Source organism: Palaemon carinicauda, chromosome 2, assembly GCF_036898095.1.
Source record: "Palaemon carinicauda isolate YSFRI2023 chromosome 2, ASM3689809v2, whole genome shotgun sequence".
NCBI classification, from domain to species: Eukaryota; Metazoa; Arthropoda; class Malacostraca; order Decapoda; family Palaemonidae; genus Palaemon; species Palaemon carinicauda.
In genome coordinates, this window is record NC_090726.1 from 119,493,955 (window position 1) to 119,508,541 (window position 14,587).

A 14,587-nucleotide genomic window follows, 5' to 3' on the forward strand; every position below is an offset into this window, starting at 1 on the left:
ACGTAGAGAATAGAGGTCCCCTTTTTTGTTTTGTTTCATTTGTTGATGTCGGCTACCCCCCAAAATTGGGGGAAGTGTCTTGGTATATGTATGTATATATATATATATATATATATATATATATATATATATATATATATATATATATATATATATATATATACTGTATATATATAAATATATATACATATATATATATATATATATATACACACACACACACACACATATATATATATATATATATATATATATATATATATTTATATATATATACATATATACACCAAACACACACACATATATATACACACATACATACACACACACATGCACACACACACACACACACATATATATATATATATATATATATATATATATATATATATATATATATATATATATATATATATATATATACAGCTGGCAAGCCAAACAACCTCTCAAATTCCAAACTCACCTGTTTGCTTTTACATTAAGTCTATTAAACTTGAAAATATTAATACACAAACTTTGACACAGTTAAATAACTCCCAGACAGCAATGTATAAAACAATGAATATCCAAAGGTCTTTTAAGTACACTCAAGACTAAACTGGGTAAACATTCTCAAGAATTATTTAAACACCATTACTTACTATGATTCTTTACAAGATACGAGTGAGGTTGTAATAAACACTGATGATTGATATAATACTCTTTACAAAAATAAATATATTATATATAAATTACAAAATTGAAAGAATTTACATAAAACAAACAAATCACTCAAAATATTAAGTCTTAACAAAACTTAGATTAAGACAAAAATGTTACGATCTGAAAATTATATAACCACTTGACTTTAAATAATAATTCTGAATAAACCTGAGACTAAGAAAAAAGAAATACTTAAGAAAATTATACAATCACTTGTTTCACTTGAAATTAAATCTGAATTATCTGAGTTATCAACAACATAAAAATGTCAAGAGGCAAATCCGGTGTCTTCAGGCAACTTTCAGATGCATACCAACGCACCTGCGAGACGACTCTCCCCGCTAGCTACGCCCACCTTTTGTTCCCGAAATAAAAAGAGATAAGATCTATCACTAACTTTTTTGAGAATATTCCAAAGCACATGGCACAATATCAGAACTGCGTATCTTCTCACAAATATGACGCAATACCTCATATAAATATATAAAAAAAACATTACATAAGCCCTTGTTTCTATCTTGTATGGTCACATAATACTCTTAACAAATTACGTAAGACTTTGTAACCAAATACGTGAAAATAAAAAGTAAGTTTTTAAATTTACCGTAAATTTACACATCCTGAATTGAATAAAGAATACAATGAAATTAACAACGAAAGTCTTATGTAATTTACATAATAAACTTAAATTTACATTTGAGATACTCATTTTCATCTCTTCAATGCACAAATAAAATATAAACAAAATCATTAATAAACTACTGTACTTACTCTACACTAGACCAGCTTTGTAAGAATATATATATATATATATATATATATATATATATATATATATATATATATATATATATATATATATATATGTATATATATATATATATATATATATATATATACATATATATATATATACATACATATATATATATATATATATATATATATATATATATGTATATATATATATATATATATATATATATATATATATATATATATATATATATATATATATATATATATATATATATATATACATATATATATATATATATATATATACATAATATATATATATATATATATATATATATATATATATATATATATATATAAGGTACAGTAGGCCCCCGCCATACGACATTAATCCGTTCCGGAGTTGGTATCATATGGTGAAAATGTATGGCGGGCAATAGAATAGCTAATGCGTGCAAAACCCCAGGTAAAAACATCAAAATTTTATATACATATTAAAAATTAGTAACAAAACAGTATAGTGAGTACTGTACTACTTATATATAATATACAAGTACAGTATATAATTAAATAACATTATAAATAAAAAATATATATTGCACTGTAAAGGAAAAATTAAATTATATTTACCTTTATTAGTGACGTGACTTGAGCTGGTAGTGGGTGGAGGCAGAGGGGGGAGGAGACGGCAGATATAAAAACGTATCAATGCTAATTATGCTACATTTAATAATAAATTTATCTTTATTAAACATTTAAAATAAAAAATGTTTTTTTTTATTATTATTTTTGTTTTATGAAAATTTTTTTATGAATTTTTTTTTCTAGAACTTAACTTTATACAGTAGCACTTCATCTTCGCTTTACTCTTTTTCAGCTTTTTTCCTAGAATCACTCATATCATCTTTGCTTTCTGACAATTCTCTTTTGGAGAAAGATCTATCCAAAGAAGCCTGTTTCTGACGACTCCTCAAAATATTTCTAAAATGACTCATGCACCTGTCATTAACACTTTCCATAAGATGACCTGTGAGAAGTTTTTCTGGGTGTTTTTTTTCAACGAATCTAGTAAGGTTTTCATACCAACCGATAGCTTCCCTTATTTCTGCCGATGTCGTTTCTTCTGTCTCTCCTCCGTCCTCGCCACTACTAGAGTGCTGCTCCTCTTGAATAATGGTCAACTGCATTGCCTCCACCTCCTTCAAGTCTTCAGTTGTAAGCTCCTCCCTGTGCTCCTCGATAAGGTTATCAACGTGAGCCTCATCGACAACAAGCTCCATGGATCTCCCGATTGAAATTATTTCCTCAACATCACCCTCAGGGGCAGGATCATCAATGGCCTCGTCTTCAGGTGAGGGTTCGAAACCTTCAAAGTCGCGTTCTGCCATAACAGCTGGCCACAGTTTCTTCCATGAGTTCAAGGTGGGCCGTGAAACCTCATTCCAAGCTTTATCGATCATCTTCAGGCATTGAACGATGTCAAATGCCCCTTCCAAAAATCACAGAGGGTGAGTTGAGTGCTTTCGGTCACTTCGAAGCATAATCTGAAGAGATGCTTCGTGTAAAGCTTCTTGAAGTTGGCAATCAGTTGCTGGTCCATAGGCTGGAGGAGAGGGGTGGTGTTCGGTGGCAGATAGAAAACCTTGATGAAGGAGAAGTCCGGATGTATGTTGGCCTTGAGGCCAGGAGGGTGAGCAGGGGCATTGTCCAGTACCAGGAGACATTTTAGAGGAAGATTGTTCTCTTCTAAAAAGTTCTTGACAGCAGGACCGAAGCAGATGTTTACCCACACAGTAAATATGGTCCTCGTGACACAGGCCTTGCCATTAGACCTCCAAAATACTGAGAGCCTATCCTTCGTGATATTTTGTGCCTTGAAGGCACGAGGATTCTCTGAGTGGTACACCAGTAGGGGCTTAATTTTTAAGTCCCCACTGGCATTTGCACAAAATGCGAGGATAAGTCTGTCCTTCATCAGTTTATGGCCAGGAAGTTTCTTTTCTTCTGCTGTGATATATGTACGACGGGGCATTTTCTTTCAGAAAAGGCCAGTTTCATTACAGTTAAATACTTGCTGAGAAAATGTAGCCTTCTCTGGAAATTAATTTCTCAAACTTCTTGAGGAATTCGTCTGCTGCTTTCTTGTCAGAACTGGCCGCCTCTCCATGCCTGATGATTGAGTGAATACCAGTCCTCTTCCTAAAGCGATCAAACCACCCATGAGAAGCCTTGAACTCTGGGAGGCTTGCTGCGACATTCCTTCATCTCCGCCATCTCTCTGGGCTTCAACGAGATCGGCGAAGATGGCACTCGCCTTGTGCGAAATTACCGATTGCGTGAGTGTATCACCAGAGATTTCCTTTTCTTTAATCCATAGTAGGAGTCTCTCCATCTCGTCATTGATTGAGGTCCTTCCACTGGCAAGGACAGTTATGCCTTTAGAAGACTTACTTGCTTTAATGGCTTCCTTGTTCTTGATAATTGTACCAATCGTTGACTGGTTACGGCCATATGCACTAGCGAGGGTAACGATGCGCATGCCTTTTTCGTATTTCTTTATTATCTCCAGTTTCGTTTCCATAGTAATCATCTTCTTACTTCTCCCTTTAACATCACTAGCAGTCTTGGGACCCATGACTAATGAATTAAAGTTGGAACTAAGTACTAAAATGCACAAAAATATGATATCGCAAGCACTCACACGAGATCAAGTCTTTACGAAACGCACAAGATTCTGAACTGAGCGCGCGATTAACAAAGAGAGAGAGGCAGCATCTCTCTCAGGCATTGTGGGAGGGATTTCGGCCAATAGCATATTGGCATCTTAGTGACGCCGTGACGCCAACCAATAGCAGACCAGCATGTTAATGACGTATGCAGTGACGTATGAGCGTGGTGTGAGGCGAGAGACTCGCATAGTCATACGCGCACCGACCACCAAGTTTGAATTTTGAAATTTGATGCCGTAAGGTGGGGAAAATACTGTAACAAGGGGACAAAAAAACTTCGTATTCCATATCGTATCGCAAAAAAAACGTAAGCTGGGGACGCCGTACCCCAAGGGTCAACTGTATATATATATATATATATATATATATATATATATATATATATATATATATACACACACATATATATATATATATATATATATATATATATATATATATATATATATATGTATATATATATACATATCTTCCTTATCTCCTCCTAAACCTATTGACACAAATGGCCTCGATTAGATTTCTCCAGTTGTCTTTATCTTGAGCTTTTCATTCAATACTTCTCCATTCGTCATCTCCTACTTTGCACTTCATAGCCCTCAGCCCTGTAGGCCTGGGTCTTCCAACTCTTCTAGTGCCTTGTGGAGCCCATGTGAACGTTTGGTGAGCTAATCTTTTCTTGGGGAGTGCGAAGAGCAAACCCAAACCCTCTTCATCTACCCCATATCATGATCTCATCCACATACGGTACTCGAGTAATCTTTTATAGTTTCATTTCTAATCCTGTCCTGCTATTTAACTCCCAATATCCTTCTGAGGGCTTTGTTCTCAAATCTACTAAATCTATTGGAGATTGTTTCATTGTCATACCATGACTCATTTCCATAGTGTAACACTGATCTCACTAAACTGATGTATAGTCTGATTTTTATATGTAATTTTTGATTTCCAAATGTTACTTAACCTAACCATTGTCTGATTTGCATTTTTCAATCTTTCACTAAACTCTAATTCTAAAGACCTTTTATTGGAAATCATATTTCCTAAATACTTGAATGGTTCTACCTCATAAATCCTTTCTCCCTCCAATGATATTTCATCTTCCATTGCATACTCCATTCCCATCATCTCTGTCTTTCTTCTATTTATCTTCAGCCCAACCTCGTGTGATATTTCATGCATTCTGGTAAGCAAGCATTGCAAATCCTGTGGTGTTCTGCTAACAAGGACAGCAACATCAGCATACTCTAGATCTTCTAAATTCCTATCACCAATCCAGTCCAATCCTTCTCCACCATCTCCGACTGTTCTACACATTATAAAATCCATGAGGAGGATAAACAACATAGGTGACAACACATTCCCTTGGAGTACTCCTCTTCTTCTTCTTCTTTGTCTACATCTTTTCCCACTTCTATGTGGGGTCAATGTTTCTGGTCAGCTTTCTCCATCTACCTCTGTCCCACACCTCATCACCAGTTAATCCCTTTGATCGAAGTTCATCCTTGATAAGGTCCACCCACCTTCACTTTGGTTTCCCTCCCCTTCTCGTTCCCTGTACCTCCATTTCCATCACTCTCCTCCCAATATACTGTTCATCTCTTCTCGTGACATGACCATACCACCTCAGTCTACTTTCTTAGATCTTATCTGATAGTTTTTTAAGTCCTGTGGTACCCCTAATTACCTCATTCCGTATCTTATCTCTTCTTGTCACCCCACACATCCATCTCAATATTTTCATCTTTGCCACATACATATTCTCTTCTGTCTTCTTTATTGCCCACGTCTCCGCTCCATACATCATTGCCGGTCTCACAACTGTCCTGTGTACTTTACCTTTCAACTTAACCCTTATTTTCCTGTCGCATAGTACTCCATGCACTTTTTCCAATTCTTCCATCCTGCTTGTATTCTGTGGTTTATTTCTGCCCCCAGATCACCATTCTCTACAGAGTACTCCTCTGCTCAAAGGAAATTCCTTTGATAAGACTTCATCAACATTAACTTTGCACTTGCTATGCCCATGATCAGACTTAATCAGATTTATCTATTTAAAAGGAATTCCATAATGATGCAGGACTCTACATAAAATTGGCCAGTGCACACTATCAAAGGCTCTTTCATAGTCCACAAATGCCATCAAAAGTTGATTTCTATATTCTACGCATTGCTGTATAACATATCTCAACATGAAAATTAGGTCAGTGCAACTTCTACCTTTTCTAAATACTGCTTGTTAATCTCTCAGCTTTTCATCAATCTCTTTAGAATAAGCATACTATATATTTTCATAACAACTGACATTTACGCCTCTGTAATGATTGCAATCAGTCAGGTTTCCTTCATTTTCCAATTCCACCAACACTCCTAACTCCCATTCATCAGGTTTTACCTCTTCATGCCACATTCTACAAAATAATCTTGAAGGTATTCTGGAAGTCACTTCACTTTCGGCCAGTATCATCTCGGTAGTTATTCCATCGTATCCAGGGACTTGCCATCTATTTGAGTTTTTAATGATAGCTTCGACTTCAAACACACTGAATTCATTCATACGCACGTCAAGTTCTTCATCAGCTTCACGTATATCAATCAAATTATTCATTTCGTATCTCCTATTATATAACCTCAGTAAAGTGTTCCATCCAACGTTGTCTTTCTTCATCTTCTGTTGTTATAACAGATCCATCTCTCTTTTTGATGGGTATATGCTTCTTCTTTGTCCAGTCGAGATTTCATTGATAATTCTATGAGCAATTCTTACACCATAGCCACTCTCTGAATTCCTAGCTTTGTCAGCCTCATCTGCTTTACTGTCTAAATATTCTTTCCAGTCATTCCTGGCTTTTCTTCTGACATCACTATCAATACTGGAGTACATAGCATGCTCTACCTTGTAATTTTCATTACTTCCTTGAAAACTTTCAACTATATAAACTATAAAAACTTGACAAACAAGAGGAAGAGAAATAAGATAGAAGAGTGTGCCTACCCAAGACTAGAGAACAATGGTTTGATTTTGGAGTGTCCTTCTCCTAGAAGAGCAGCTTACCACAGCTATAGAGTCTCTTCTACCCTTGCCAAGAGAAAAGTAGCCACTGAAAATTACAGTGTAGTAGTTAACCCCTTGGGTGAAGAAGAATTGTTTGGTAATCTCAGTGTTGTTAGGTGTATGAGGACTGAGGAGAATGTGGAAAGAATGGGCCAGACTAGTTGGTGTATTTATAAGGAAAGAAAATATGAGCTGTAACCAGAGAGAGGGATCCAATGTAGTACGGCGTGGCCAGTTAAAGGACCAAATAACTCTAGCAGTAATATCTCAACAAGTGGCTGGTGCCCTGGCCAACCTACTACTTACATGATATGTGGTTTAGGCAACAAAACAATTTTCTTTCATATGCAGATAATGCTACTCTCTTTCCATCGATTCCATCACTGGTTGCTGAATCCCTTAATAGAGATCTGTCTAAAATTGGTTCATGGTAAAAATTACGGATCGTGAATGTGAACCCTAACAAAAGTCAAAGTATGATTTAAGTAGATCAAGAACAGTGGCTCTTCATTCATCCAGATCTTTGCACTGGCAATGTTTCCAACTAAATAAACCTAATTTAAAATTCTAGTCGTGATTCTTGACTAAACTTCACTTTATAGAAACATATCCAATCTGTTTCTTCTATAAATACAAAAAAAGAATGGCTTATTGAGAAAGTCTTCTCAAACATTTTGTGACCAATGCATCCTGCAATTTTTAATTCTTTCAATACCTCCACCAACGAAGTTGGGTGGAAGTTATGTTTATGCCCCTGTTTGTCTGTTTGTCCATTTTTATTTGTTAACAACTTCCTGGTGACAATTTTACTCATAGAGTAGTAAAACTTCCAGGGATTAATTTCTATGTTGAGATGTGGATGTGATTAAAATGTTAAAGGTCTTAGGTCTAAGGTCAAGGTCAAGGTCGAGCAAAAGGTCAACCGAATTAACCCTACCTTAGGTTGTCACACAGACTTCAAATACACCTGTGGTCTAAATTGATTCAGGGAAAGGCAAGCTGGTTTAGATAAATAAACTGCTGTGGCGGAGGTCTGCACTCTCAGAGTGCTTTTCTAGTTCTACCATGTTTTGAGTATTGATCTCCTATCTGGTCTTTACCTGCTGACTCTCCTCTTAACTTGTAGGCCAAATCTTGCTCTCTATTAAATTCCTTATCCACAATCTTTATATCAATCTCTAACACCATCATTAAGTTAGTTCTTTGTGAATATTGTATAAGATTTGTTATGACTCTAACCATACTCTACAGTATGATATATATATATATACTCACATATATACATACAGTATATATATATATATATATATATATATATATATATATATATATATATATATATATATGTATATATATACATATATATACATATATATATATATATATGTATATATATACATATATATATATATATATATATATATATATATATATATATATATATATATATAGGAGCACAAGATTGGATTTATTTACAGGAAAGATCACAGTGAATGTTATCTTTATAGTAAGACAAGTTCATGAAAAGTATTTAGTAAAAAAAACAGAAAAGTTCGCATGTGTTTTGTGGATCTTGAAAAGGAATATAGAGGTTCCAAGAAAGTTAGTCTATTGGTGTTTGAGAAAGAGAGAAGTATAGTAAAAGTTGGTAATGCTAGTAAGGATGATGTATGAGGGGCCATGAATCACTGTACAGAAAAAAATATGGGCAGACTGATGAATTTCTAGTGGAGGTTGGTCTCCCTCAGGGAACTGTTCCAAGTCCATTCCTGTCCTTCATTGTTATAGACACTTTGTCATGAGAATCAAAGAATGAAGAATTGTGGGAACTAGTGTTTGCAGATGATTTAATCATTACAGCAGACACAGAAGAAGAACTGAAAGAAAGGCTTTTAGCATGGAAAGGAGCCCCAGAAAGGAAAGGATTGAAAGAGAACATTGCAAAGACAGAGATAATGATTAGTATAGAAGGACACAGAGAAGTATACATTCAAGTGGGATGATACAGTGCAAAAACAGAACAACGAATTCAAGTACTTGGGATCAATAATAACAGAAGAGAGAGGAACTGAGAAAGTGGTGAGACAGAGTGAAAGAAGCATGTTGGAAATGGAGAGACGAGTTTTTTTTTATGTCAAGAAAATGCCGTTAAGACTCAGAAGGAAGATTTATAAGTCGGCAAAAAGCCTTCCTCATCATATAGGGCAGAAACTTAGGTACTTAAGAGGAGTGAAGAGAGACTGCTGGAAAGATTCAAGATGGAGATGGTGAGATAGATTGCTGGAATGTCACTATTGGAAAGGAGGAAAAGTCTGGATATAAGAAGAATGTGTGGTATACTCTTGTCTGTAATGTAATAGCTCAGCCTAGGAAAGCTCATTTGAGATACTATAGCCATGTAATAAGAAGGGAGGGCATGAAACCAATCAAGAGATATAGAACATGCCAGTTATAGGTAGGGGGAGTGTGTAATGTCAAAGGATCAAAATGATGTATGTGGTGAGGAGGGATATGGGTGGGGTGAGACTAGGGGCAGAAGAAGCAAGTAATAAAAAAAAAAAAAAAGATGAAGAAAGATGGCTGGTACAGCCAACCCTGCAATACAGAGGAACTAATAATGTTGTAAGAAGAAGAGGTGGAATATAACTTTTGGAATATTGGGTAGTGTACGTGTTGGTAACTTCCTTAGCCTTAATATTTGGGGCAAGGATGCAACTTTAAAAGTAGGTTCTTAATGTCTATTACGAGAAACATACGGTCCTTGGGAACAATGGGAAGATAACTTATCAATAAGAGATCGGGACGAACAAGACAGTGCGTCATGGAAACAATAAGTACGTGTTACCAATGCTAATACAATGGTGCCATATCATATTAATGAGACATGAATTATTCTGCTTATATGCAACACCTGGAAATAATGCTTGAGAGCACATAATGAATATTGGTACATGTTAAATGTGTCTTTTCGTGTACGTACAGGTAATATTGAGCCTTATGATGGAGAAGGCAAGGGTGTTAATTTTAGCTGCACACCTAGTTTTACGTCCACTTCTTTCTATCTTAAATAGAGGTTCCAAAAACTTTATTCCTCTGTAGCTCCCTCACTTTAAAACAGTTTTATTCCAGCTGTGCCCATCCAATATAACACATAAAAATCACTGGTTATGAATAATAATGAATACTGGGCTACTGGCAATCATGCAGTAGTTGGGAGACATTTGAAAAGTGGAGTGGGTGATATAATGGTCCTGAAGGCTCCAGGTAGAACATGCATTGTTCATAATGTACTAATTTTCCTGCCTGCATGACAAAAGATTATATAATTTGATAAGAACCTACATATAGCCATACATGAGTGATGGGGTTGTGGTTACACAAACAAGAATTCAGGATGGCATTAAAAATCCATATAAGAGAAATTATCTGTAAATATTGCAAAAACATCATAAAATTATATGCATATGCTCACATAGACATTAAAATCAACTAACCATTAATGGAGGCATGTGCTTCATTTCCAGTGTTGACGTTAAGGAATGAGCCCGTACCGAGCGTGATCTTGACATCACCTTTTCGAAATCGACACATACCAAACAGCGATGCTCCTTGATCAGATACCTTTTGAAAAATTATTTTATAAGATTTTGATAAATACGTTTGGTAATGAATATTATTAATAATAATATGGATAAAATCCCCCTACCTTCAAAATATATAATTTTAAATAATCTAAATGCTTTCAAACAGAAACCTCAAGTTTTTCTTATGCTATGCTGCCCCGAACATGACGGTTTTAGCCGAGACTTAGTAATCAAAAGAAGAATTTACCAAGGCTCTTATGTGACGAATAAACCTCATCAGTAGGAGTTCCTTACTTGTGATATTAGTGTGAAAATAAAAAAAAAGAAATTACTTTAATTATGCTGGGCTGCTATTTATGTTGGCAGATCTAGCTCTTCAATATTCTTGTGTAATTGAGTTGTATATAGATAATAATGAGAGGCAGAGAGTTAATGAACTTCAAGAATATCCAGTGCCTGTGGTATAGATATCCTATATTATTTTTCCCAAAGAGAGTAAAATATAAGACATGAAGAAACTGAATGTTGCTCAAATGAACAGTAAAAACCATGGCAAATAAACTGAATATCTTTCAATTGTAAAATGTGTAATAAGTGCAGTTTGGAGTGAAGGGTGTTGATATACCTGGTAAGCCCTGTCTTGATAGTGACTCTATCTCAATATAACTGGGCCATGAAGTCAGCAATAATAATCAAGCAAGAAGGAAAGGTAAGTTTGATTAGTATATTACCTTAGCATGAGATAAAGTTGAAGAGCTACTCGGAATACAATGTCTTGAAACCAAGAATACTGAACTTGATAGGAGGTAATTTTGTTATCAGAGGGAAGAGTGCTATGTTACTGGGTTAAAGTCCCTAAACATTTCTTGAATTTCATCAGGCTCTTCTGTAGCAAAGGAGGCAGTGAGTTGTTTTCTACCTAACACAGAGATAAGGATGAAAGGTGCATCTTTTGAACATGATAATCATGAAACCCGTTTTCAAACTTCAGACAGAAGGAAGTTGAGGGAGCATTTCTTAATTGTTACTGATTTCTTAACTAATAGATTGGAAATAGTTATTCATGGGCAGTATGGTGACTCTAGAAATGTAATCTCTGGTAGTTCTCAGGATAGTGTTTTTGCCCCACTAATGTATATATATATATATATATATATATATATATATATATATATATATATATGTATATGTATATGTATATGTATATATATATATATATATATATATATATATATATATATATATATATATATATATATATATATGTGCAACTTGTGGTTTGCCCTGAAAACAAGCTTATTCCTTATGCTGGGTATGCTAATCTATTTACACTGATTGGATTTCCTAAGTATAGTGGAACCTCTGCAATTATACTTGACTAATTTTAGAAGGGCCTTCGAACTCTGATTGGTTTTGATAGTCAATTTTCTCCACAAGAATTACTGCAAATATAGCTAATAAGTTTTAGACCCCAAAAACGGATTTTGAGCGAAGCAAAAAATCTATTTTTGGGTGAGATAGCCATGTCATCCTGATGGAAAGTTCATAATAGTAGTTTCCAAGGGACATATGAACTACAGTGATATTCCCAGAGAATTTACCTTTAGGTCTCCAGAATTCTAACTGCTGGTGCGAATATCCTTAACATTCTCTTAAGGATATCGCATAAATCAGGGGACGTATATCTTGATACGACACATAGCGATCTTCACCCTGAGTAGCATTTTCGCTTCGAGGGGAAAGAGTGGCAATTTTGGAAGGGGAGCCGTTATCAAGGTTACCCTATTTCCCATACTACTATTGAGTATCAAGATGGAGCCATATTCAAGATGGCAGTCATTCCTTGTAGCATTTAGCATGGTGCTACAGATATAGTAGTTTCGGGAGGGATTCTGCCAAGGCCTTTTCTATAGAAAAGGAAGTTGGGTCCATCAGGACGACATGGCTATCTCACCCAAAAATAGATCCGTTTTTTAGGCTCAATCCATGTCGTCCTGATGGAAGTTTACCAGAGAATCACTAAAAAGTACTGTATCTGTGGATTTTCATAAGTGCCTTAACCTTGGGACAATTTTTCTATGGTCATCTGGACCATTGAGACAAATGATGTTACCGTTATCCGTCATTACCACTAATCATAGACAATATTAGTGCTTCCTGCCCCCTACAGGGAAGAGTCATACTAGACAGTAAATAAGGGGCCTCAAGGTTAGCATATATTATATGAACAAACAAGTATCCACCAGATATACAAACGGTCTCACGGTTTGTATATTTTGTCGGAACAATATCAGTGTCAACTATATCCATTGTTTGTAAGCATACAATGATATGAGGTTTACTAAATAAGTAAGTAAAACAACTCTGGCATCTTTAATGTGCAAATAGCAGGGTGAAAAAGGACGCAATTACATTCTAATAGAGATTTATTTGTAATAAATTACTAAATGGAATAACGAGTGAAACGAATGTAACATGTTAAAGGAATTATACGTGCAATGTATACAGAAATTATTTTTCCTTTCTTGAAAGGGAAGAAATGATGAGTGCCACTCTAAAACTGAAAAATTTTAATAAATTTTCCTTTGTAATTTCTGTAAATGTTGTATACTATCAACACTGTACTACGTACACACGGAACAAGTGTTTTCTGTATAATTCCACACCTGAGATTTTGAATACACTTAGTGTCACCATGGTGACACTCACTTAAAAGGTATCACACTGGAAGTGTCAACACCTTTTCACCCTAATTGATAATCCCAATCAATTAACTGTTCATCGCAGTACTAGACGACAGGTTTTAATACACTACCTGCCGCTACCTAATAATGATTCAGTTCATGGATTTGCTTAGCATAGTATTTGTAGAACACTCTGGATGATTTCCATCCAGTATATGAGCGAAGACGCTCAAATTCCATAAACTGAAAAAAGTTTAGTGATGAAGCAATTTTTCTCGGATCATGACCTGCAGGTGTACAGTGAACCCTCGCTACTTCGCGGTTCGACCATCGCGGATTCACCACTTCGCGGATTTTTTCCATAACCCATATATATACAGTAATATATATATATATGTATGCATGTATTTATGTATATATGTAGGTATGTATATGTGTATACATATAAATATATATATATATATATATACACACACACACACACATATATATATATATATATATATATATATATATATATATATATATATATATATATATCTAAAGTAGGAAGATGTGATGTAGTTCTAAGGGAAAAGTATGGGAAATATGTCTGGGTAATAAGCAAAGCTCTACCTCCAGTTTGTTTCTTCATTATGATCAGAGATAAATGTAAACAAAACATTGGTTGCCATTTTTTATCGTGCTTTTTAGCGTGTTTAGGAAATGCATGATATAAAATCACCTTTAATATTTGTGCCTGTTTTAGTTTAGGGTACTGTAGTACATGCATTAAGTGTTCTGTACATTAAAGGGTAGTTTGTTAACAGAACTACGTACAAGGGAAGGTTTTAAAAGTCTGAATATACATGTTGAATAAATAGGTAAATATGGTGTCACTACTTCGCGGATTTTCACCTATCGCGGCCGCGACTGGAACCTATCTACCGCGATAAACGAGGGTTCACTGTACTGTCAGGATCTGCTCTGCGAATGAAGTAAGTGAGCTTCGCCCTCAGTTGTTTTAGGGATAAGTTTAATCCAGAGGTTTCTCCTTTGAAGAGCTGTCCTCCCTTGAAGTCTGAAGTTCTACGAAGA

At 35.0% G+C, this 14,587-nt stretch overlaps 1 protein-coding gene across 4 annotated transcripts in view; it reads right to left on the minus strand.

Moving 5' to 3' along the window:
• Positions 1-14,587, minus strand: part of LOC137626633 (putative glycerol kinase 5) — a 512,079-nt gene that overhangs the window by 107,372 nt on the left and 390,120 nt on the right. For all 4 annotated transcript variants that reach the window (XM_068357673.1, XM_068357669.1, XM_068357663.1 and 1 more), the window contains exon 8: positions 10,737-10,863. In XM_068357673.1, coding sequence (XP_068213774.1) covers positions 10,737-10,863 — 127 coding nt within the window. The remainder of the gene's footprint in view (positions 1-10,736; positions 10,864-14,587) is intronic.